Source organism: Suricata suricatta, chromosome 11 (assembly GCF_006229205.1).
Source record: "Suricata suricatta isolate VVHF042 chromosome 11, meerkat_22Aug2017_6uvM2_HiC, whole genome shotgun sequence".
Lineage (NCBI taxonomy): Eukaryota > Metazoa > Chordata > Mammalia > Carnivora > Herpestidae > Suricata > Suricata suricatta.
Window position 1 is genome coordinate 74,449,348 of NC_043710.1, and position 20,734 is coordinate 74,470,081.

Below are 20,734 nucleotides of genomic sequence, written 5' to 3' on the forward strand. Positions count from 1 at the left end.
AATTTAAAAAAACTTTTATAAAACAAAAAGCAAAATAAGTAACTCACAAAATAGGAACATGAAGCCATAGGACATAAAAAATAAAATTACTCTATCAGAAATGATTTAAAATTAAATCTTTGGGGAAGTATTTTTACATAATTCAATGAATTCAGTGACCAACAGCTTCTCATATCACACACAGACCACAAAATCATCTAGAGTCTATATGCATTATCAGTTCTTAATGCAAACTCATTTTACTAACAACTTTCATTTCCTTTTGAAATAGGCTTCTGTACAATATGTTTATATACAAACATTTATTAAACATGATTTTAAAACAAACTATGTACAAAAGATCGGCATTCCTATAAATAAAAACATTAGGTGGCAAAAAGGCACTTGTAAGTAAAAATCTACAGTAGTTTGTACAAAACAGAACACATTTTACCTTGGATACTGTACAATAAACATTAATTCCTATACGAATAATGAAAATACTAGTTTACTAACGTTAATGATGTAACTTTTAAAAACATATTTACATATACTCTGAAGTTCGTTTAATAAAAGCACCATGATTTTCTAAATATGTTGATGCAAAGTAAAAACAGAATTACCAAAAAACCAGTGTTCACCATTTTCCTTGTTTAAAAGTTTTTGTATTTCTAAATTGAAAATTGTTTATCTGAAATTAGCTTAGTGTAAAACACAAAACAAAACCAACCCCAAACCCTGCTGCTCTGACTTCTGAAAACCGTAATCTACTCTATTATTGCCTGTTGCATTTTATAAAGAGCACTACTCATGCACTCCTTTACAAGTGTTTAATACTATTGCTGGCAAAAAAGTTCCTGGATATCAAATAATTAAAAAGTAACTTCAAACCAGTTGAAGTTTTATTTGAATGTTTTACAACTTAAAAAATGCTGTATATCAGTTACAAAAGTGAATAGGAAACACGCCAATTCATTTGGTGTGCAAAAATATTTCTCCACTACACAGAATTTAAGGGCTTCACAGAATTTTTTTCAAATGTACATTTTCAGCAGAAACACTACATGAAAAACTACTTTCTCAAGGGGATGTTAGTACGCTTCCACTTTTGTCAAACTTTTTACCCTTTGACAATGCTGCGACCTGTTTGAGTAGTTCTCTGTTTTTGGCCTGTGGGAGACAAAAACATTTAAGATGAAAAATGCTTGAAATATTAAGTCATGCTGAAGAATACTACTTACTTAATGATGTTCTTTTCACTTATAGCACAAGATTTCATTGAAACAGAATAAATGAAAGAGTTGGTATATTTAGGCTCCTCTTACTAATGTTGGATATGGAGAAGGAAAATTCTAGATTGGTTTATCACCACCCCCTTTGTAAATGTAAATGTAATTGTTGTCCAAAGATATAATCAGTCAGAAAAAAGGCAACTTAGAGTGAATCCATTTAAAAGAGGGTCAAGTTTTAAATAAGGAAAAAATGTTTGGTTCCTTATCTTAAAAACATAAAATGAAAACTATGAAAATAAATTTTATAATTAATGACTTAAGTGATGCTTTGGAAGGAATACTGTTCCCAAAATATACAAAATCTCTCATATGTTGTTTATCTATTTATAGAATAAGCATAAGAATAACCTTTTTGCAAAAATATTCACTCGTTATTACTTTGCCAAAAAGACTTTATCAACTTAATGTTATTCAATTTCTTTAGAAGTACCCTTTCTGATCTTATTAGTGTTTGTTTAATTGCTGTAACAGTCATTTGTTACTGGCTTTGATGTAATTTGAACATTTACACACCATCATTGTTTTCAGATTTGTGAAAGGCTGAAATTTTTCTTCAAAGATTCAAAATTTCACTTTGTTCTCGTTCTGAACTGTTCATGCACATCATGCAAACGCTCCAGCGACCACTGACAAAGACACTGTACTTGAAACAATGCACTGTGACAATCGCCATGTTTAGTGAGGAGGAATGTGTAAGAGGAGATGATCTTCAAGTGAATATTTTCATATTCTGACTGTCTTTGTCTCTCCGTGCAATCTCTTAACTACGGAAGGATAGAGAATAAGGGCCCTCCATATGTACAAATACATTCGTGATCAAACACCTTTGGAATTTGTGAGCCCAAATGTGGAGTGTTGACAATGGACTAGAATTTGAGCACTGCCCTAAGAACAAAATATTTCCTCTAGTTTACGGAGGAAAACCATTTATTTTCATTCATAAGTCTCAAGAATTTTTATTACCTAGATATACTTTTTAACCTTGGTGCTTCATCTTCTCCAATTGTGGCTTTTGTGGGGCAAGAGAACACCCTGCCTGCTTCTCTGTGTCCCATCTTAAACCAGTCTCATGAAACATAAACCTTTTCCAAATTTTGTCTTTCCTCTCCCCCACCTTTCTTCAACCAAACTTTCCCAGAGTAATACCAATTTCCTCCAAAATGCAAATATCTATAGAACTATTTCATATTTGCAAATCTAATCATTTTTATGTTTGACTACATATACAGCATTTCTCTCTATCCAACACTGTTAAATAAGGTGGTAATTAAAAGTTTCAATTTCAATTTCAATGTCATTTTTAAATCTAGAAAAATCATAAAGAATTTAAAAAGATTGTTTTCCCTTTAGAATAAAACAGTTTGAAAAATTCAGAGGACAAATAATGAAAATGTCTGGTAGTGGTGAGTCAAGTGAGTACTTTCATAATCAACTGGTTTATTATTTGGCTGGCAGTCTTCATCAATGTAATAGTTCTTGGTTATTTTTATTGTTAGCTATATGTTATTTAACTTATAATAGATTCTTACTAAAAACAGAAATCTTAACAGAAATTTAAAAATACAGATTAATGAAGGACATAAAAAAAATTATACATTTGCAGATGTGCCTCAGAGACTGCCATCTGATCTCTAAGTTTTTTTATATAAAACCTTTTATATTGATATACCAAATCATTAAAAAGCTAATATTCAAATTATCTTTTCTCAGTCATCAATTAGAAGCAAACACAAAATTCAAAGAGTTTATAATTTCCATTATCTAAGTATGAAACACAAGAACATTAAGTGTTGAAAGCAATTTTTCCTTTTAATTTTTAGCAGTTAATTTTCACTTTTCATTTATATATCCAGTCTCTTAAACACATCACTAATAAACTTAGTTGCTGATAAATTATGTAAGAAAAAACCCTTTAAGAAAAATAAACAGTGCATCAGTTATTAAATGGAGACAAGCCCAAATGTGTATTCTAATTAAGGTACATTAAAAACATATTTTATAATGCAACACTTAAACATGTATGCATTTAAAATTTTTACCGTTACTTCTTTATTATGCACGCTGAAAAAAATCATTTAAGACTTAACAAGTTAAACTAAAAATGTTTAGAAATACTGGCTTAAGGAAGGACTATGTGGAATCATACAGATTTTGCTACAAAAACCTGCAGTCTACTTTCTCATATGTAAAACAGAAATGGCACTACCCCAAGAGGTGTTGAAAGTACTAATCAAACATATAAAACAATTAGCCTAACACAGAGGCACTCAAATCTTAGTCCCTTTCCCTCCTAATAAACTTAGCTCCTAAACACAAGGTAGAATTTTTAATTTGTTTTGGACAACTTAGGTTGTATATTCTGGTATTTGGCATAATTTTGCCTTGTTATGCTCACTGATTATTTCCCAGTTTTAATAGTTAAAAATGTTTTGAGAACTATTAGAACAAAGTAAGTTTTCTGCTTCAGGATTCAGTCTTTTATCACAAAAAGATAAGAAAAATAGTTAACTATGTTTACACATCTAGTCAGAAAATCCTACTTGTACATAGTTGAAGGAAGTGCAGTTAAAAGAGGGCATACGACTATAACATAATGTCTACAGCGGTAACACAAAAGATACAGGGAAGTGGTCTGATTAACAAGGATTAAATAGAAACCCCAGTGACCCAAGGTGGTGGGAACACAGCAGTGAGTATTGTTTAATCTGAGTCAAAAGATGTAGGTTTCTACATCAGTTCTGATTAATTATAAGACCGCCATTTCATCTGTAAAATGGGAACTCAAAGTTACTGTAAAGAGCAAATAAGATAGCCTATGTAAAATCATGTTAGAAATACTTCTATATCAGTGGCTATTCTATTATATGAAACCTCAGCTACAGATCAAGAAAAGTTAGCCTTAAGATACCAGTCAGGCTAAGATGTTCAAGAGAAGGTCCCCTGTGCTTAGAGCAATAAAATAGAACAAAAAATTACTATTTTGGACAGTGAGAAGTACTAAGTTTTATCATAACCTTAAGTATTGCTCACAGTTTTTCTGTTACCTCAATTCTGGATTTACTTGAGTTTTGGTTATGCCACATTAAATCAGAGATCATGCAGAAGAAAATAAGAATATCATAAAGCAAATATTTGCTGATGGTTGATAATGTACAAGAACCCCAGTCATATGGGTAATTTCTCAGAACAGAGGGCAGATTGACATTTCCATAAATTAACTCTCATTCAACAAGTTATTGGAGTGCCTACTATGTGCCAGCTTCCACACAAGGTTTCCCTTTAAAATGCTCTATAAGACCAGCATTAAGACTAGGGCTATAACTCAAATTTCAGCAGTTTCCTAAATTCAATTTTATTCAATTTAATGAGCTACCTTCATAGAAAAGGTAGGAACAGCACATATACCCTGAGGCTACAATGATGAAAACCCCAGGCCAGTATTAATCCCTTCCTTTTCAAGCTTCACTTTCCTATCAAGTCTGCATTCTATGAGCTGGCACGCATCCTCTATGCATTTAAGGCTTAAAACTACTGAACTTTAAAAACCCTGTTACCTGAAGATTAATTCTAAAAACATCAGAATGTATAAATCAACAGAACATGTAATCAATTTAGTGTGGTCTGATATCTAAACTTATGAAAGCTAGGTGAAAAAAGGCTTAAATAAGGGAATAACCCGTGTCCCTGCTGGATGCTGTCCATCTCTGCAGGCTGGACATCAGATACTATGGGAACCCTGGGCTTCACCATTCAGTTGTACTTATAGTGAAATCCTCCTGAGTACACTTTGCAGTCATCTTGGAGGCTGGCCTTGGCCTTATCACTAGAGGCTGCCTGCTGCAGCACACAGAAGAATCCTAGTGAACACCTTGAAAATCACAGGACTAAGGTTAAAGTGCACTCTTTTGCCTTTCATCACTGCACGTGGCATGAACTTCCTCCACCTGAGTCTTTAACAATTGGTTTTGTATGCCCACCTCACATTATCTGGGAAGAAACAGGAAGAATGCTTGTACAATGTACTAAAGACCTTATTTTCTCCTTAGTTTCACGAATTCAATTTTTAATTTTTTGCTGTCACCTAATGATCAATTGAACATACTCCATTGGTATCCTCCTCTGAAAACCCCGTATCAAGTTTAGATAGAAGTTTTCAGAATTAATAGACTGAATCCCCTAACAGGTGATTTCAAGCAATAACACTTAATGGAAGCAGGATTAAGAAGTATTATAAAGTCAAAATCAAAGCAGAAAAAGCACCAAATACTCATAAAATAGGGACACCAATACCAGTCCAAAACAATATTAGTGACTAGCGCTAGTAAGCAAGGTTAGCCCTCCTTGCCTAACAGTTTACATGAATGTTATTTACCTGAAGTTGTTCCACAGTTTCTTTGTGAGCTTTTTCCATACTGTTCATCTTTGTTCTCAAATTTGACTCTTGGTACTGAAAGTCCGCCTTTAGTTCAGTTAGCTGAGAGATAAACAAGCATATATATGTGTACACAAGTGTAACTTATATGTGCACAAGCACATCATTTTCAATATACTTCATTATAAAATCACAATTCATTACAGAAATGGAAGATATTAGCAGTTTCCGGAGTCTTATAATTTATTTACAATTCGTTTTGTGAAATGAAATTCTATCTACTACAGTGTATTTTAATGGTAAGATAATAACAAACTGTCAGTAAAACTTTTGAGAAGATGCCTTTTTTGTTTCAATTTAAAGATGGTTTCACTGGACACTGAGTTTGGCACCTAGTATGCCAATAAGAAAGTTTAATAGCCAACACCAGAGAAAAAAGCTTCAATACTTCATATTACACATAAGCAAACTAAATGTTAAAAATGGTTTCCAGTTAAAATTATCTTTTAGTGACAAAAGAAGGTTTCACACTGGGTGAAGTACAAAGAGGAATGGTTTTAACAACCACGAGGCATACTACTTCTACTTTAAATTTTATGTCCAGAATTACATATCTAATACCACCTAAGACTTGAAGTAAACCAAAGCACAGAAATATAACTAACATGAAATGAGAAAGGGTTACTTTAAAATTTTGGCTAAATTAGACAAAGGTAAGAAAAAAGTCAGTGGTTTGAGGAAGCTACATTCTTTAGTATCAGTGACATACATAAAAATACAAAATCTTTATGACCTCAAAGTAAAAAATAAATCCAAATTATATCATTTCATTATTTCTGTCTGGTGAAGAAAACTTCTCATTATTTTCAAATGGTTTTCATTACACGCACTTTAAAGGTCTGCATGTTGTTTTGTAATTACCCAGTAGTCAGTAACCTCAAAGATGTATAACAGCAAAAAGAGAAAGGAATCATGGTGTATTATTTTCTTATCATCTGAATAAAAGTCCCTGCTTTTGCCAAATTCAAAGAATAACTGTATTCTTTCTCTGTTTTCTACATTACAAAGAAATTCTTGTTCTGAAATGTCAATTCACATCAGATCAGCTAAGATAATTATTCTTGTCACTCCACTGTGTGTTGCCTTCAGATTATGAATTTCTGGAAGATAAGAATCAGGTCTGATTTATTTATTCATCTTTGAATCCTCATGATCTAGTACATGATTAGCTCAAGAAGCTACCGAATAAAGTGAAGTAAATTCAAGAAAATGCCTTGGTTATCTTACATTTACATTTAAGAAAAAATAGTAAATAAGTAGTTATATTAGGCTTAGAATTATTATGTTCTTTAGGACACTATTATTTTCCTTTCTCATTAGTGCTTTTTTTTTAAAAAGGAATTGTAACAAAAGCAGAAAACTTCCAACAAACTGCACTAACACAGAAGAGTCATGCCATGAAAAAAAATCTAAAACAGCCAAAATTCCACAATTCATTTGGAATTGTTGTTTTATGGCCAACTTACTGGTTTATTCAACTTTTACCTAATTAATACAATAGCAAAGTCTCTAAAATTTTGTGCATTAATTTTCATAAAAGCTCAGTAATTCAAAAAATTTTGTTAATTAAAAAGAACCATAAAAAATAAGACAATCATAAGTATCCTATTTTTATCTTATGTCAATCCTAAATTTCATATACTGAATTTGCTTAAAGGTAAAATGTATTAAAATAAACTTAAAACTAGTAACCATCATGGCATAGGAAAACTGTAACACAAAAGTTGTTAAATGCCAAAGGAAAAAGCTCAGACTTAAGCTATGGATATGTAGAGACTGATAATTCATACACATATTTATAGTCATGTCTTATTCATAATTTTAAAAGGAATGCGTTTAATGGTTTCTTATTGCAGAAGATGTTTGAAAATAAGTCAAACTAAATAGTCTAAGACTATAAAGAAGTAAAAAAAATAGGTTCTGCCCTCAAAGATGGCCCAACCTCAATAATAGGAGCTATAACACTCAACATGTGGCAGGAGCTGTTATTACTTCACTTCATACTTTCATGTAATCGTAACAACCACCTCATGAGATGGTATTAATACTCCCATCTTTAAAATAAAAAATCTGAGCACCAAAGATGTGAAAGCATTCTGCTCAAGTTCACACACAAAGTGTCAGAACTTTTCACTAAACTGACAACATATTTGCTATTCTTAATCTAACTGATAAAGTCCTAGTAATTATACTTACATCCTACAAAATGATTTTAGACACCTAATACCAATCACTCACTATCACACAGGAAATGCCTTTTGTCCTAATTTTCATCAGTTATTTGATCGGGAGTGAAATACGTTTATGATTGGTATGTCAAAGACTCAATTACCCTGTTAAATCATAAAAATTCACATAATATTCCATTTACATGTCATTTTCAAATTAAGACATCAGAACTATTTCTAAACTACAGGTTTAGTGAAAACTAATGTTCAGATATTATAATTCTAATTAGACTTCAGTTAATTCTTACAACTAAAATTCTCAAAGACCATCTTTACCTATCTTCATTAGATGGCTTATGTTCCAGTTTGGCTTCCGTAAGGTATCTTGTAAGAATCATGCACAACAAACATTACCAAGTTATTGAAGTCTAATAAAATTTGCAATTATCCAGCAAAAGTCAACATGTAAATCTTAATAGGTTTCAGTGAACCATGTCCTTACCTTTTTATCTTTTTCTAAAATGGTCTGGTCTCTCTGCTGTAAGAGACGTTTAAGTGACATCACTTCTTCTTTCAGTTGACTTATAAGGACAAAATTGTCTGTTCCCCCACTATCTGCTGACTGATTTATAGAGCTACTAAAAAGAAAAAAGTAAAACACAGTTAAGTAAAGTAGAAGGAAAATTAGCAGGTGTTCAAATTGCATAAATTAGACAATTCCACAAACATCCTTAAGGCTAATGCAAAAAAATATGTACCTGACAGAAATGGATGCAACTGGCAAATTACCTTACTAATGGCACACATTACATACACCTGCAGAAATATAATTCAGTATTAGCTTTTAGGGGGTCAATACTTCTAGTGTAAAGCAATAGGCAGCCAATTTGTACAGTAACATCAGCAAACTTTTGGCTAATGAACTAAAACAAACTCACGCTCATAATACTTTAAATTTAAATACATTTTCCAAGCAGGTCAATTTAAAATATCACATTAGATTTGTGTTTCACTGAAGAAAAATTAATATAAAAGAGAATGTTCTATTCAGATGTCTTCCTTTTTTTTTCTAAACCCAAATTTATTCCCCAAAGAGAACAACAGTTCAGTGCCACTTGCTTATTGCCAAAATTAAATTAAAAATTTTAACGGATTATGGTTACTCTTCTAGGTGACTCAAAAAAGTCAATGTAGAAGATACGTTTCTATTCTTTTACCCAGTAATAGCTGGCAATCAACCATAACTGTTCAACTAACTTGAATTTTCATAGCGCTAAAAGGAATTCATTTTTACCTATCTCCATTAGATGGCTTAGATTCCAATTTGGGCTTTTTCTTTGGAGTTTCATTCTGAATTGCTGCAGAGGATTTATGGCTGAAACCAAACATTAATAAGAATAATTAGAGTGAAAAGGGTAGAAGCATCACATGATAATTCTTCTTCCTCTAAAATATTACTGAACATCATTGATTTTTTAAAAGCATAAGTAACAAAGTTAAAGGGGGGGGGTCACGTTAAAAAGGAAATACATTTCAAAATGCTTCAGAGAATATGTTAACATATTTACCTCTGTTTCCACAGTCCCTGCTCTTGTTCTGGACTCAGATTGCTGATTCTGAAAAATACATAAATGACATCTAACAACAACATTTATTGAATACACCTACGCTTAACAGCATTCTTCCCAATGGACTCAAATTACACAAGTTTAGAATTTGTTATTCAGAGAAGATATATTTAAGTTTACTAAGCTAATATACGTTGAGTGAATCATTCTAGTTAGATGAATTCTAATCAAATATGTACTAGCTATCTTCAGTTCTTTAACAAAGGTATAGTGATAGGGATTAAATTCTCTTCACCAGGATACGGTTCTACAATTATAAAGTAGGACAGTCTTCATACTTAGGCTCCCCTTACTACTTCAGGCAGATAATGTTTACTCTTTAAAGCTAAGGCCTTCTTAATAATCCTATATGAAGATTTCTCCTTTGGAGTAATTCATGTTGCTCAGAAAAGTGTGTCAACTCGAACCAAGCAATGTCTTAATTTGTTTCTTTCCTAGTTTTCCTTAGAACCTTTCCAAAGTTCTCTAGATCTTTCTCTGGTCAGTACTCTGGAACAGTGATGCTGAAAAAAAACTGAGAAATTTCACAGTAAAAACAGATTTTACTTTTATTTACATTTAAACGCTGTATTACGAATTCTTTCCCATTATGCCATAACACTAATAACTACTTTATGACTAGGACTCCTACATGCTTTTCTCATGTACTTGTCTATCAGCCAATCCTGGATTAATCCCTAGTTTATTGATTCATGTATAGAGCATCGCCAACATACTGGATGCCACATATTTATACAATATAAAGTGTTAGAGGAAGACCTGGGCTGCGTGACCTTTTCCAGTTACTTAAAATTCCTGAGTCTTAGTTCCCTCATCTGTAAAATGGGTATGATATACACCTAGTAAGATTATGAGACTAAGTCTCACACAGTACTAGTGTATATATAATAAATAAAAATATGTATGTATGTGTGTATAAAATTCAGTATTATAGCTGTAGAAGTTTTTAAAGCAAAAGTAAAAAAAAAAGTCACACTATGTTCCTTAGAATCAGTTATAAGATAAATACCAAACTGGAGAAATGATGTTGTTAATTCTATAAACTTGAGTTACTCTTTATTTGTGGCAATAAATGGCAACCCTTTCACAAATTTAATTATATGCATTAGCGAGCCATATAAGCACACATGAACAGCAGTATCCAGATCTCAACGTGAGCTGGAACAGTTTGTGTTCCAATCACATTAATAATGTGAGAACAATCACATTTTAAATGATTTGAGAAAAACACTTAGAATTCTCATCTTTGCTTTGAGGTGGCCCCTCCTGATCCAGATTTCTGTTTTTGCTCTCCTCTATCCCTACCCATCACTACATATCACAATATGTATGCTTCTCATAATCGTTCCAATAGAGTGAACTTAAAATGGGAGCTCACAAACTGTCTACTCATCAAATGGTCTATATTCATCAAATACAAAACAGTATTTTTATTTCTTAAGCAACAAAAAGGAAAAAAATTAAAGGTCAATACCATCTTTGTTCCCTTTACTTTTGAAACCTTTTATTCTTTCAAAAGATGAAGTTACTGTCACAGAATGTGATCTTCATAAACATACTCAAAGTGTGTCCTATCACATGCTAAGAAAATTCATAGAGAAAAGGAATGCTGCAGTAGCATTTTAGGAGTAGATCTGATGGATACCATTATGACAGTTATTTTGTCATATGTTTTCTTAAAAAAGCAGAGGCAAGATGTATGTTTCTTTTGTTCCCTGGGATATTCTGACAGGAACACCAGAAGATTTCTTCAGAATAGTCGGATTAGAAGTCACTACGCACTCTACTACTGTGATATCCAGAAAGTACAATGATAGGGCAAGTGGGAAAAATGTCATTGAAGTAAATATCAAATACCTCAATAAAACCCCATAACAATTTAGAATCAAATTTTGTTAATTAGAACTATATTATATTCTAAAAATATCATATACTCTTAAACGTAGGCATCAATTTTTCTGTAAATGAATTGGTTTACCTATCTAGAGCTTTAAAGACTCGTAGAGAATTCTGGTGAAAAATAATTCTTCTGAAAACTGGTGATCATGTCCCTGTTTCCTCCATTTTAATTTGTATTTAATTTATGCTTTAATATTCTTCATCCTTCCATGAAGACTAACACCACAGTTCAAACAACTTTATACCACACACATATTACTACTGTGTAACTTTTCCCTCCCAAGGCACTTTAAAAATCAAGTAGTTGTTTATATTTGAATGGATAAACTCCATATGACTGTGATTTATATTTATAATCGTAAAAGTAATTTTTACAAATAAAATCCTAACAATTATTTAAACACAAAAAGAATACTGAGGCCTTTTATAACATCAACTGAAGAAGAATTAACTAACTCTGGTGTACTTGTATTTTAACTTCAAATGATCATAATTTTATATAATTCCTTAAATGCCCTATCTTTATTTTTATGATAAACAGCTAAACACACTCCTGTGTATAATTTTATACAGGCTTACCTCAAAGATACTGTGGGTTCAGTTCTAGACCATGCAATAAAAAGAATATTGCAATAAAGTCAAATAAAATTTTTTGTTTCCCAGTGCACAGAAGTTATGTTGATACCATATTATAGCCTATTAAGTGTGCAACAGCATTACATCTGAAACAATATATATACTTTAATTAAAATATTATTGCTAAAAAATACTAATGCTATCTGAGTCTTCAGCAAGTCACAAAATCACTAATCACAGATCACCAGATAAATAATAAAGAAAAAAATTGAAATACTGTGAGAATTACCAAAATGTGTCACAGACACATGGAGTAAATGCTGTTGGAAAATGGTGCCCACAGACTTGCTCAATAAGGGGTTACCACAACCTTTCAGTTAGTAAAAAACACAGCATCTATGATACACAATAAAGGAAAACGTAATAAAACAAAGTGTGCCTGTACACTGAACAGAGTAGGGGGAAAAGCCCTAAACTCAAAAAGCTTACTATGGAAACTAGTATCTGCAAAATGTTAAACACTAATACATGTCATTAAAATGACAAGAGGATTTTAGAAAATATGACTTCAAAGTACTTACTTGTGATGGCTACTGCTGTGACGATGGTGATGGTGATGATGGTGGTGATGATGTTTTGAATGATGCTGGTCTTTCTCAGTAAGAGACGAAGAAGATGAGTTTGAATGTGAAGACCCCAAGCTCTTTCTCTGTTCTTTTGTCTTCTGTAAAACTCTCTTGTATGATAAAGTACAGAGCCAGCATAATAACTTTCCATCAACCTTTTTAAAGAAAATATTTGTATTAGATTAAACGTACCTCTAAACTGAGTATAAACGAAGCAGGTAAGATAAACTATTCAGTGTCTAGCGTGTGCACATTCGCGTGCGCTCTCTCTCACACACACACACTGAGGTTGCTCCAAAATGGAAATGAAATTAGACTTCACTGAAACTTCAGAAAATGCTTGTTTGGCATATCATAACATTGGTGACAATGACATATGACATATGGACCTCCAATAGTTTTGAGACATTTTTTAATTTGGAGAAACTTGTTTTCTTATTACAAGGAAAAACATATATTGATGATATACTTCAAAGATCTTAACCTAAGCACTGGCCTGAAATCTTAAATCACTGTGTAATTACTAAAATGACAAAGTAATCCCCACCACAGTGAAAACAGTTTTAGAAACAAGGAGAGCTTAAATGACATACAATTGATACTCATTGTTCGCAGGTTTCCTATTTGCAAATTCACCACCCACTTGCTAAAATTTATCTGTAACCCTTAAATCAACTTACAGTGCTTCTGTGATCATTCATGAACATACATGAATGATACAGCAAGAAATTTATGTAGCCAGACAGCAAATGTTCCCTGCTGAGGCTTAACAAGGTGACACTGCTGCCTTTTTCTTTCTGTTCTTATGCCAAAAACAAGTGTCCCTTTCATGGTCTATCTAGTGCCAAGTTTTTTGCATTTGGGCTTTCTATTGATGATTCCACCGCTTATAATGATCCCCAAGTGTAGTGCCGAAGTGATGTATAGGGCTCTTTAGTACAAGAAGGCTGTGATATACCTTACGTAAAAAGTACACATCTTGAATAAACTCCATTCAGGCATACAATGCCGTCTGCCATGACTTCAATTTAGTCAAACAATAATTTATATCAAGTAAGGTATCTGAAGAGAAGTATCCACAGAGCAAGATTAAGTACTGATTGACTAATCACCACACTGTGACCAGAGGCAAGAACCTAATCCTGTACTGCCCCCTTAGGAGCAATAGTTCAATATTCACTAATTCAGTGTTCCCAGCAACTTTACAGAACTTAACAATACCACGAATAATGAGGATCAACTGTACATGTGACAAGGGGGGAAAGAGACTTCTTTCCAAAATTAGGACTAAACCTATAAAAATAAGATTTTCTTTCTTTCTTCTACTTGTTCACACAAGAAGTGGGGGAGGGACATGTCTTACAACTAGAGTACATGTACTACTATGGAGGAACCTGGGGGAACTTCTCAAAGAGACATCCTTCAAATCAACAGAAACTGACAGACAACAGGAGGCCTGTGTGAATGCTGATCAGCAGAGGAATGCCACAGGCATACACATACTTTAAAAGTCACTGCAGGTAGAGAAAAACAACGGTTGAAAACATAAGCCCCCAAATCAAAAGGCATAAGACCTTGAATTACATGTGTTAATGTACCATCAGGTATTTTTTTCACACCAGCAATTTCAAGTAACCAGCAAAAGAGGAAAAGTAGCTGAAAAAGTTTAAAAGCAATTAGTAATTCTGAACAAAAGTGGGATAACCATTTAAAACAGAATAGTCAACACAGAAAATTTTTTATAAATATAGTAATCTCACCTAATCAACATAAATCTGTGTGTGATGCAAACAAGGAAAAAATGCACTCTCCTTGCACTTCAATCTAGCTACTCATTTTCAGGGACCCAAAGGATACATCAGGTATTAGTGTTTTCATCACAATAACTTCCAACCTGTGTTGGAAGGTTGGAAGTTGGGTGTTTCATTTAATTCCCAGAAGATATCATAATATAAATACCTTTCTTCTTCCTTCTTCTTTTCGATCAAAAGCACACTGTTGTTTGCACTGTTCACAGGTCTGAGGTGGTCCATATTTTTTTTCTGAATTTGTACAACGCTGACACTTTGTACCAATAAATGCTGCAATTATGTTACAGTACTGACAAGGCTTAGGCTGAAAAACAAATAGACGTTTTAACTGAGACATTTAAAAATATTAACAATTTGCCCAGTAAAATATATACCCATATACAGACATATTTCTCAGATTAAGGAAAACAGGTAAAAATTTTTTCTGTCAAGTATGTTGCCCTCTCATATTTAATGACATTTGTCATGTTCCCTACTTGAACATTTGTTTCTAGACTAATGCAACTTATTAACTCTACTAAATAGTTCAATAAGATCATGAAAAATGTATTTATTATTGGATAGTGTGTTATGTAATACATAAGCTACATATGAAAAAGATCTCAAAGACTGAAAATAAAGGTACACATTGATACAAAAGTTTCATATATCCAGTATGTAGGAGCATGAACTAATTTAATATCCTGGTTAGCTTACTTACTGTTTCATTTATTAAAAAAAAACCTGTAACTACAGATGTAGATGATGATAAGAATATACATTATAGGTGAACTTTCAACTTAAGAAATGGCACAACCATATTCAACCTAAATTACAACAAACATACCCTAATATTCTTTGATTCTCAAAGGACAATTCAGGATTTTACAGAACCTTAAGGCCAATACTTTGACTAATCACAACTGTACCGTTTTAATGACTGTAATATACATGCAAGAAAAATTTTTTTCTAGAATAACGTCAACATATTTGTGAATAAATGCCTAATTGTGTTGTTATATAAAAACTGTCGGAGGTCTTAAAGAGAAGATATAACTGTGATTATGCAAACTTTAGATAAGCAGGTTCTCCATAATGAAGTTAGTTTGCTGTATCTGAGTCTTTACATAATAAAATCATAAACTTCACCCTGAAATTCAATATACACATGTACATAATATGTTTTTAAATGCTGTCATCTTCCAATCAGACTGTCAACAGAAAACTTCCTGAAATATTTTAATGTATTGAGTATTTAAGGACATAGCTTAAGTGTTCTAACAAGGTCCATCTTTGTGAAAAATATTGACTAGTAACAATAACAAAAAATAAAAATGTAAGACATACTTACCGTGCCAAACTGTTTCACATTTTGAGCACACTTCTTACAAATTGTATTAGTTTTGCTGAAAAGAAAATTGAATATAGATGAGCAAATTTACATAGCTGAGGTAATTAATACACCACCAGACTAAAGCAAATATAGTTCGGATTTGACTGTTTGCTTTTGTAGTTCTTAAAACTTACTCTAAGATAGACCAAGGATCTTTTTAGGCATGTATTATCCAAATTTATTCCTTTTTCATTAACTTTAGATAAATGTTTTTATGCATTTTTATTGTGTATTTTTTGGTATAAAGAACAAAACCAAAAAAAAAAAAAATCCTAATGTTTTCTATTTAGTTCCAAAATCTTCACACTTGCCACGGTTTATGGACAGCATCACATCTCCATGCCTACCTAACATTCCTCAGGGTCTTGTTCACTAGGATGATGCCAGTTATCTACACGTGAAGAAACTATTTGTCCTTCTCCTTAGGCTACTCTTCTTTTAGGTGCCCCCGTGATTTACCCGGAATCACCCTGTTAAAAAGTATGTACTGTTCTTCTCCTGGTAACAAGTTACTAGATTTCACCCTTGGAAGGTAGTTGGTAATATTATAGAACTTTCCTCAGGTCCATGTCATCACTAATCTTTTGGCCTTTTTTTTTTTTTTTTTTTACGACTTCACAGTATCTGGTTTTGAATTTTTTGGTAGCAAAGCTGTACATTTTCCATGCAATAATTTATTCTCCATTTCTTCATGTCTCAATGGAAGTCTAGGTGACAAAAAGACCATTTTTTGGTGACAATGTCTCTCTCACCACATATAAACAGTTTACAACTTAAAATTTAAGAAGCTAAACCATTATTTAAGAATACTTTAATACAAATATGGGATTACAACCCCCAAGTACTCCTTACAGACAGTGCTGTCTTTAACAATCAAAAACTGTTCGGTATACAAACCTCTCTTGTTGAAATTCTGATCTGCAGTAAGTACATTTTACAATAGGATGCGCAATCCGACATTCCTGTAATAAGACAATATATTAGAATCTATCTCAAAGTCCCAAATTTCACTTTTCTGGTATAAAATTATTACACAACCTTGTCAAATGTCTACAACATCAATAATACCTGTCCCCCAACGTACACAATTGAGTGATTTATCATGTAAGTGGTCGATTACAGCATACTTCCTTAGGGAAGGCATAGGTGTCTTTGTCTTTATTTGATGTGGGGGGTATGCTACCAGAAAATTAAGAAAGCTGTCAGGGCCGATTTCAAGGGTTGGTTAAATGTGAAACTACTTAATATTTTGCACCGTTGCTCACAGACAGCATCCCGGCTTTAATGGGATGGGAGGAGCTCCAAATCATAGAGCATTCTGTCCCCAAACCAGTCGCTTCGCTTTCCTGGACAGGGAAGAAGGATGCCATCAGCTTTGCGGCTTCAGGTTCCTAGCAAGAAAGTGCAAAAAGCGTCCCCTGCCTCCCGTTGGAAGGAGAGGACAGACCAAGCAGAAAACCGAGATGAAAACATCTCCACCCCAGGGTCTCTGCGGCATAGACAGGTGGCTGCCTCCTCACTCAGCCCCACCCCTGAGACCCCTGAATGTTGCTGGGGCCCGGCCCCCTCCCGGGACGCCTTGGAAGAGAGCAAAATTTTGTCTTCCCCTCAGGGGCCTTCCCCATTTGATGCCCACGTCCTCGGATAAAGGGGTCCCGGGTGAGGAGGCGAGAGCTCCAAGCTCCCAAGGCGCCGGCGAAAAGAGCCGGGCTGCAGTGCCGCGGACACCCAGCTTCCTCGGGCTCCGACCGAGGAAACCCCTCCCGCCCGCCCGCCTGCCGCTCAGCGCCCACGGACCTTGCAGAGCTGCTGGCCCTGGGAGAGCTCCTCGAAGGGGTAGCGCTGGGTACACTTGGTGCAGGCGTACAGGGCCGAGGCCGCCATCCTGCTCCTCAGTCTCCTCCTCTCCTCCACCGCCGCCCGCTCCGAGGCGGGGCCCTACGGGGAACTCGGGCGCCGCCGCTGCCGCCGCCGCCCGGGCCGCGGGCTCCTCCTCCTCCCCCTCCCTTGCCTCGCGCCCACCAGAATCTCGGCGCGAGAACCAAGTCCCTGCGGTCGACACTGTCTCCCTCCGCCTCCACTTCCGCCCCCAGCTCTCTCAATGACGCCGTCCCAGCCGCTCCCGCTTAGGCCCCTACAGCGGCGGAGGGAGACGAAGAGGATAGTTCGATGCGGTTTAGCTGCGCGGCAGCGGATCCGCTTCCTTCTCGGCCTCCCTTTCCTATCTCTGATTGGCTAGGAAGGCTATGCGTCACTCGGTAGCTCCTCCCAACCCCTAACCCCGGGTACGCGGGGAGCTCCCACAAAGAGAGGAAGTTGCTGGCCAATGACAGCCCGACGTTATCAGCGCGCGAAATCCGCTTCAAACTTGCCCCGCCCAAAAGCCTCAGAAGCATCTATAGGTCGCAGCCAGTCCCAGGTTTGAGTGAGAACTCCTCAGTCCAATTGGGCAAGTGTTGACGAAGCTTTACTCTCTGCCTCCAGTCTTTTTTTTCCCTTGACTTCTATTGGACCAAATCATTAAATCTCCTCCTGATTTTTTTAATTGGTCAAAAGCTAAGTACTTCACCTGGAGAGGCGTTTCTGAATAGGGCTCACGCTCTCTCCAGCGTTTAGTCCAAAGAAACTGATGGAGTGTTTGAACTTCGCATTCGTTTTTATTCTGTTTCAGCCATTCGATTCAACTGCCACTGGAAACACCAAAACCACAGCCTCACGTTTCCTCCTTGAAAAGCCTCGGCCGTTTTTACAACCCCCTCAGCGATCTGGTAGCCAGCAGGATCAGCCAGGATCAGCGAACTCCACAGGGTCTGCTATGCGCTACCTTGTGACGTCATCAAGGGAAGAGGCGGATTCGCTCCTACTACCGGAAGACGTCCGCTTTTTTGATTGGCTATTCCAGACGTCCGTTAGGACGTTGTTGCCTTTCCCGTGTGCACCCTGAGCGTGGGCGTCCCCGTGGGGGTGTGCGCAGGGGTTTCCAGACCCCGCTCCAGCCCCTTCCATCAGGGGTTCGGCTTAGGGTCGCCCCTGGTGGGCGGCTCTCGAATCTTGAAGTAGAGCGTGAGATCCCGGATTCTCCCAGGGCTGCAGAGGTCCTTTGGGGAGGCGGGAAGATGGCGGCAGCATCGGTGTCTGCGACTTGTGGTTCTCAGTTCTCGGTAAGAAGCGGTTGACGTCCGAAAAGGCTCGGACCTGGCGCCTCTCTGCTTTTCTTCACCCTTCAGAGCGCTCTCGGCCCAGAGTCTCACCCCATCCTGGGGAACGGCGGAGGGTACCCGGTCGCTCCGCACTCCCCTGATGTCCAGTGCTCTTTTGGAGGCTGCACCCTTAACATCGAAATAGGCCAGGCCCGCCTCCATCCCTGTGCTCCCCTCACCTTCCGGCCTAGCAGCCCAGCTTGTCGAACATTGCCAGGATAACGCTGGGATGGCTACCCACGCCCTGACCATGCGAAAACGGTGCTGCTTTGGTCACGTGGGTGTAACGGCCCTTTTTGGAAACTCTCCGCGACCAGGTAGGCGCACGGATTGGATTCTTTTGCAGCTGCTGCGTAGGCCGCAGTCTGAGTGCTTACTCGTTGCTCCTTGTGCTGATTCCCGTGCCTGCAGTGCCTCCCCTCGTACGTTCCCGGTAGCTTTGCTCTCGCTTGTCTTAGCGCGCGCTTCCGACCGCCAGTATTACTTTGCAACGTGGACGCGCCGTTTTAGCGGGGGAAGCGGAACCGTGATACTGTTTTCGCCTCCACAAGGGCCACCAGCCTGTTCAGTCACTATTATTTGTCGAATTGGAGTGTCGAATGCTAAGCGTTTGGGCATCCGCTGCATTGGGAATCGGCAGAAAATGCGAGGTTAGCTGTTACGCCTCGAGTTAGCTAATGCTGAGTGCCGAGTGCCTGTCATACGTTTAGGCTCTGCGATGACACAGGTGAATCGGAAGGACTCCCTGCTCTGAAGAAGCAGACACTGCAGAGAAACTGCATGTCACTAGGTTGTGCCCACAGTTCTGTTTAAGAAATGCTGCTGTACTGGAATAACCTAGATCGGGTGGTTGGCAGCGCTTGGATAGGCTCGCAACGGTTTTCCTAGGAGGGAAGATGGAGCCGGCTAGCTGGGTGGGGGAAGGGATTGCAAATGCTTGTCTCCAGAACTGAACACAAGAAAAAGGCACCTCGGGCATTTCTGGGTATATGCCAAGGCAACAGGAGCTTTCTGGGGAGCTAATTTGGAATGAGCAGAGGTCGTGTGGCGTAGATTTGAGTTGGATGAATTGTGTCAGTAGGTAAAAACATCAGAGAAGAGGGATAGGGAAGAAAACCGGAGATTGTCGGGGTAAAGTTGTGTCATAGACGCTAAGGTGGTGGTGGGGGGGAAGTTTAGGGAGCATTAAGAGCAGAGTTACCTTGGGGAAGACCGTTTTCCTCAGTTCCACCTTCTGGTGACTTAAGATTTGTGATAACGGGTCCTGAAGTAACTTTAGAGTTTTAGCAGAATGGGAGTAACAAGTTTGCAGAGTGATCAGGGAAGCTTAAGGGGAAGGAATGAATGAAGCACCTAGAAAGGGACTAGACAAAAGAGGAACTATTAGACTATTAGGAGGAAGTATCTGTAAGTAGTTGGATGAGATTACATAGGAGTTGTTAAATTTAATTGGGAGAAGAAGGCTATTCATTGCTTTCAAAACTTAGACTCAGCTAGAAATACTTTTATAAATGTTAATTGAGCCGTACTCTGCCAACTCCGTCTAGCTAGCTGTTCAAGGGTACTAGGCTGTGAGGTCAACCCTTAGCCCTTCACGTAGCCTGGACGTAAATTTCAGGGAGTGTTCAATAGGAAAACACATATATTTTTACATGCTAAGCTCAGCTTTAAGTGGGTTCTAAATATCAATAAAACACTATTCAAATATCTGGGACCTTTCAAAATGTAACAGCCTTCTCAATTTGACTTGC

General features: G+C 36.5%; 2 protein-coding genes across 3 annotated transcripts in view; one reads left to right on the plus strand and one right to left on the minus strand.

Annotated features, from left to right (window-relative positions):
* Positions 1-851: 851 nt before the first annotated feature.
* Positions 852-17,986, minus strand: FAM76B (family with sequence similarity 76 member B). 2 transcript variants are annotated; one of them, XM_029914502.1, is made up of 10 exons: positions 17,581-17,986; positions 16,681-16,745; positions 15,742-15,796; positions 14,560-14,715; positions 12,556-12,755; positions 9,440-9,487; positions 9,166-9,246; positions 8,374-8,506; positions 5,644-5,745; positions 852-1,149 (listed from the first exon to the last, which is right to left on the minus strand). In XM_029914502.1, exons 1-10 carry the CDS (start codon positions 17,665-17,667, stop codon positions 1,060-1,062), a joined length of 1,017 nt encoding a protein of 338 aa, XP_029770362.1. In that variant the 5' UTR covers positions 17,668-17,986; the 3' UTR covers positions 852-1,059. The 2 variants fall into 2 exon arrangements, with proteins under 2 accessions (XP_029770362.1, XP_029770361.1); XM_029914501.1 differs by having other exon boundaries at positions 8,374-8,509.
* Positions 17,987-18,671: 685 nt separating this feature from the next.
* Positions 18,672-20,734, plus strand: part of CEP57 (centrosomal protein 57) — a 41,395-nt gene continuing 39,332 nt past the window's right edge. The window contains exon 1 of the mRNA XM_029957210.1: positions 18,672-18,944. Within this exon, the coding sequence (XP_029813070.1) occupies positions 18,900-18,944 (45 nt within the window). The 5' untranslated portion in view covers positions 18,672-18,899. The remainder of the gene's footprint in view (positions 18,945-20,734) is intronic.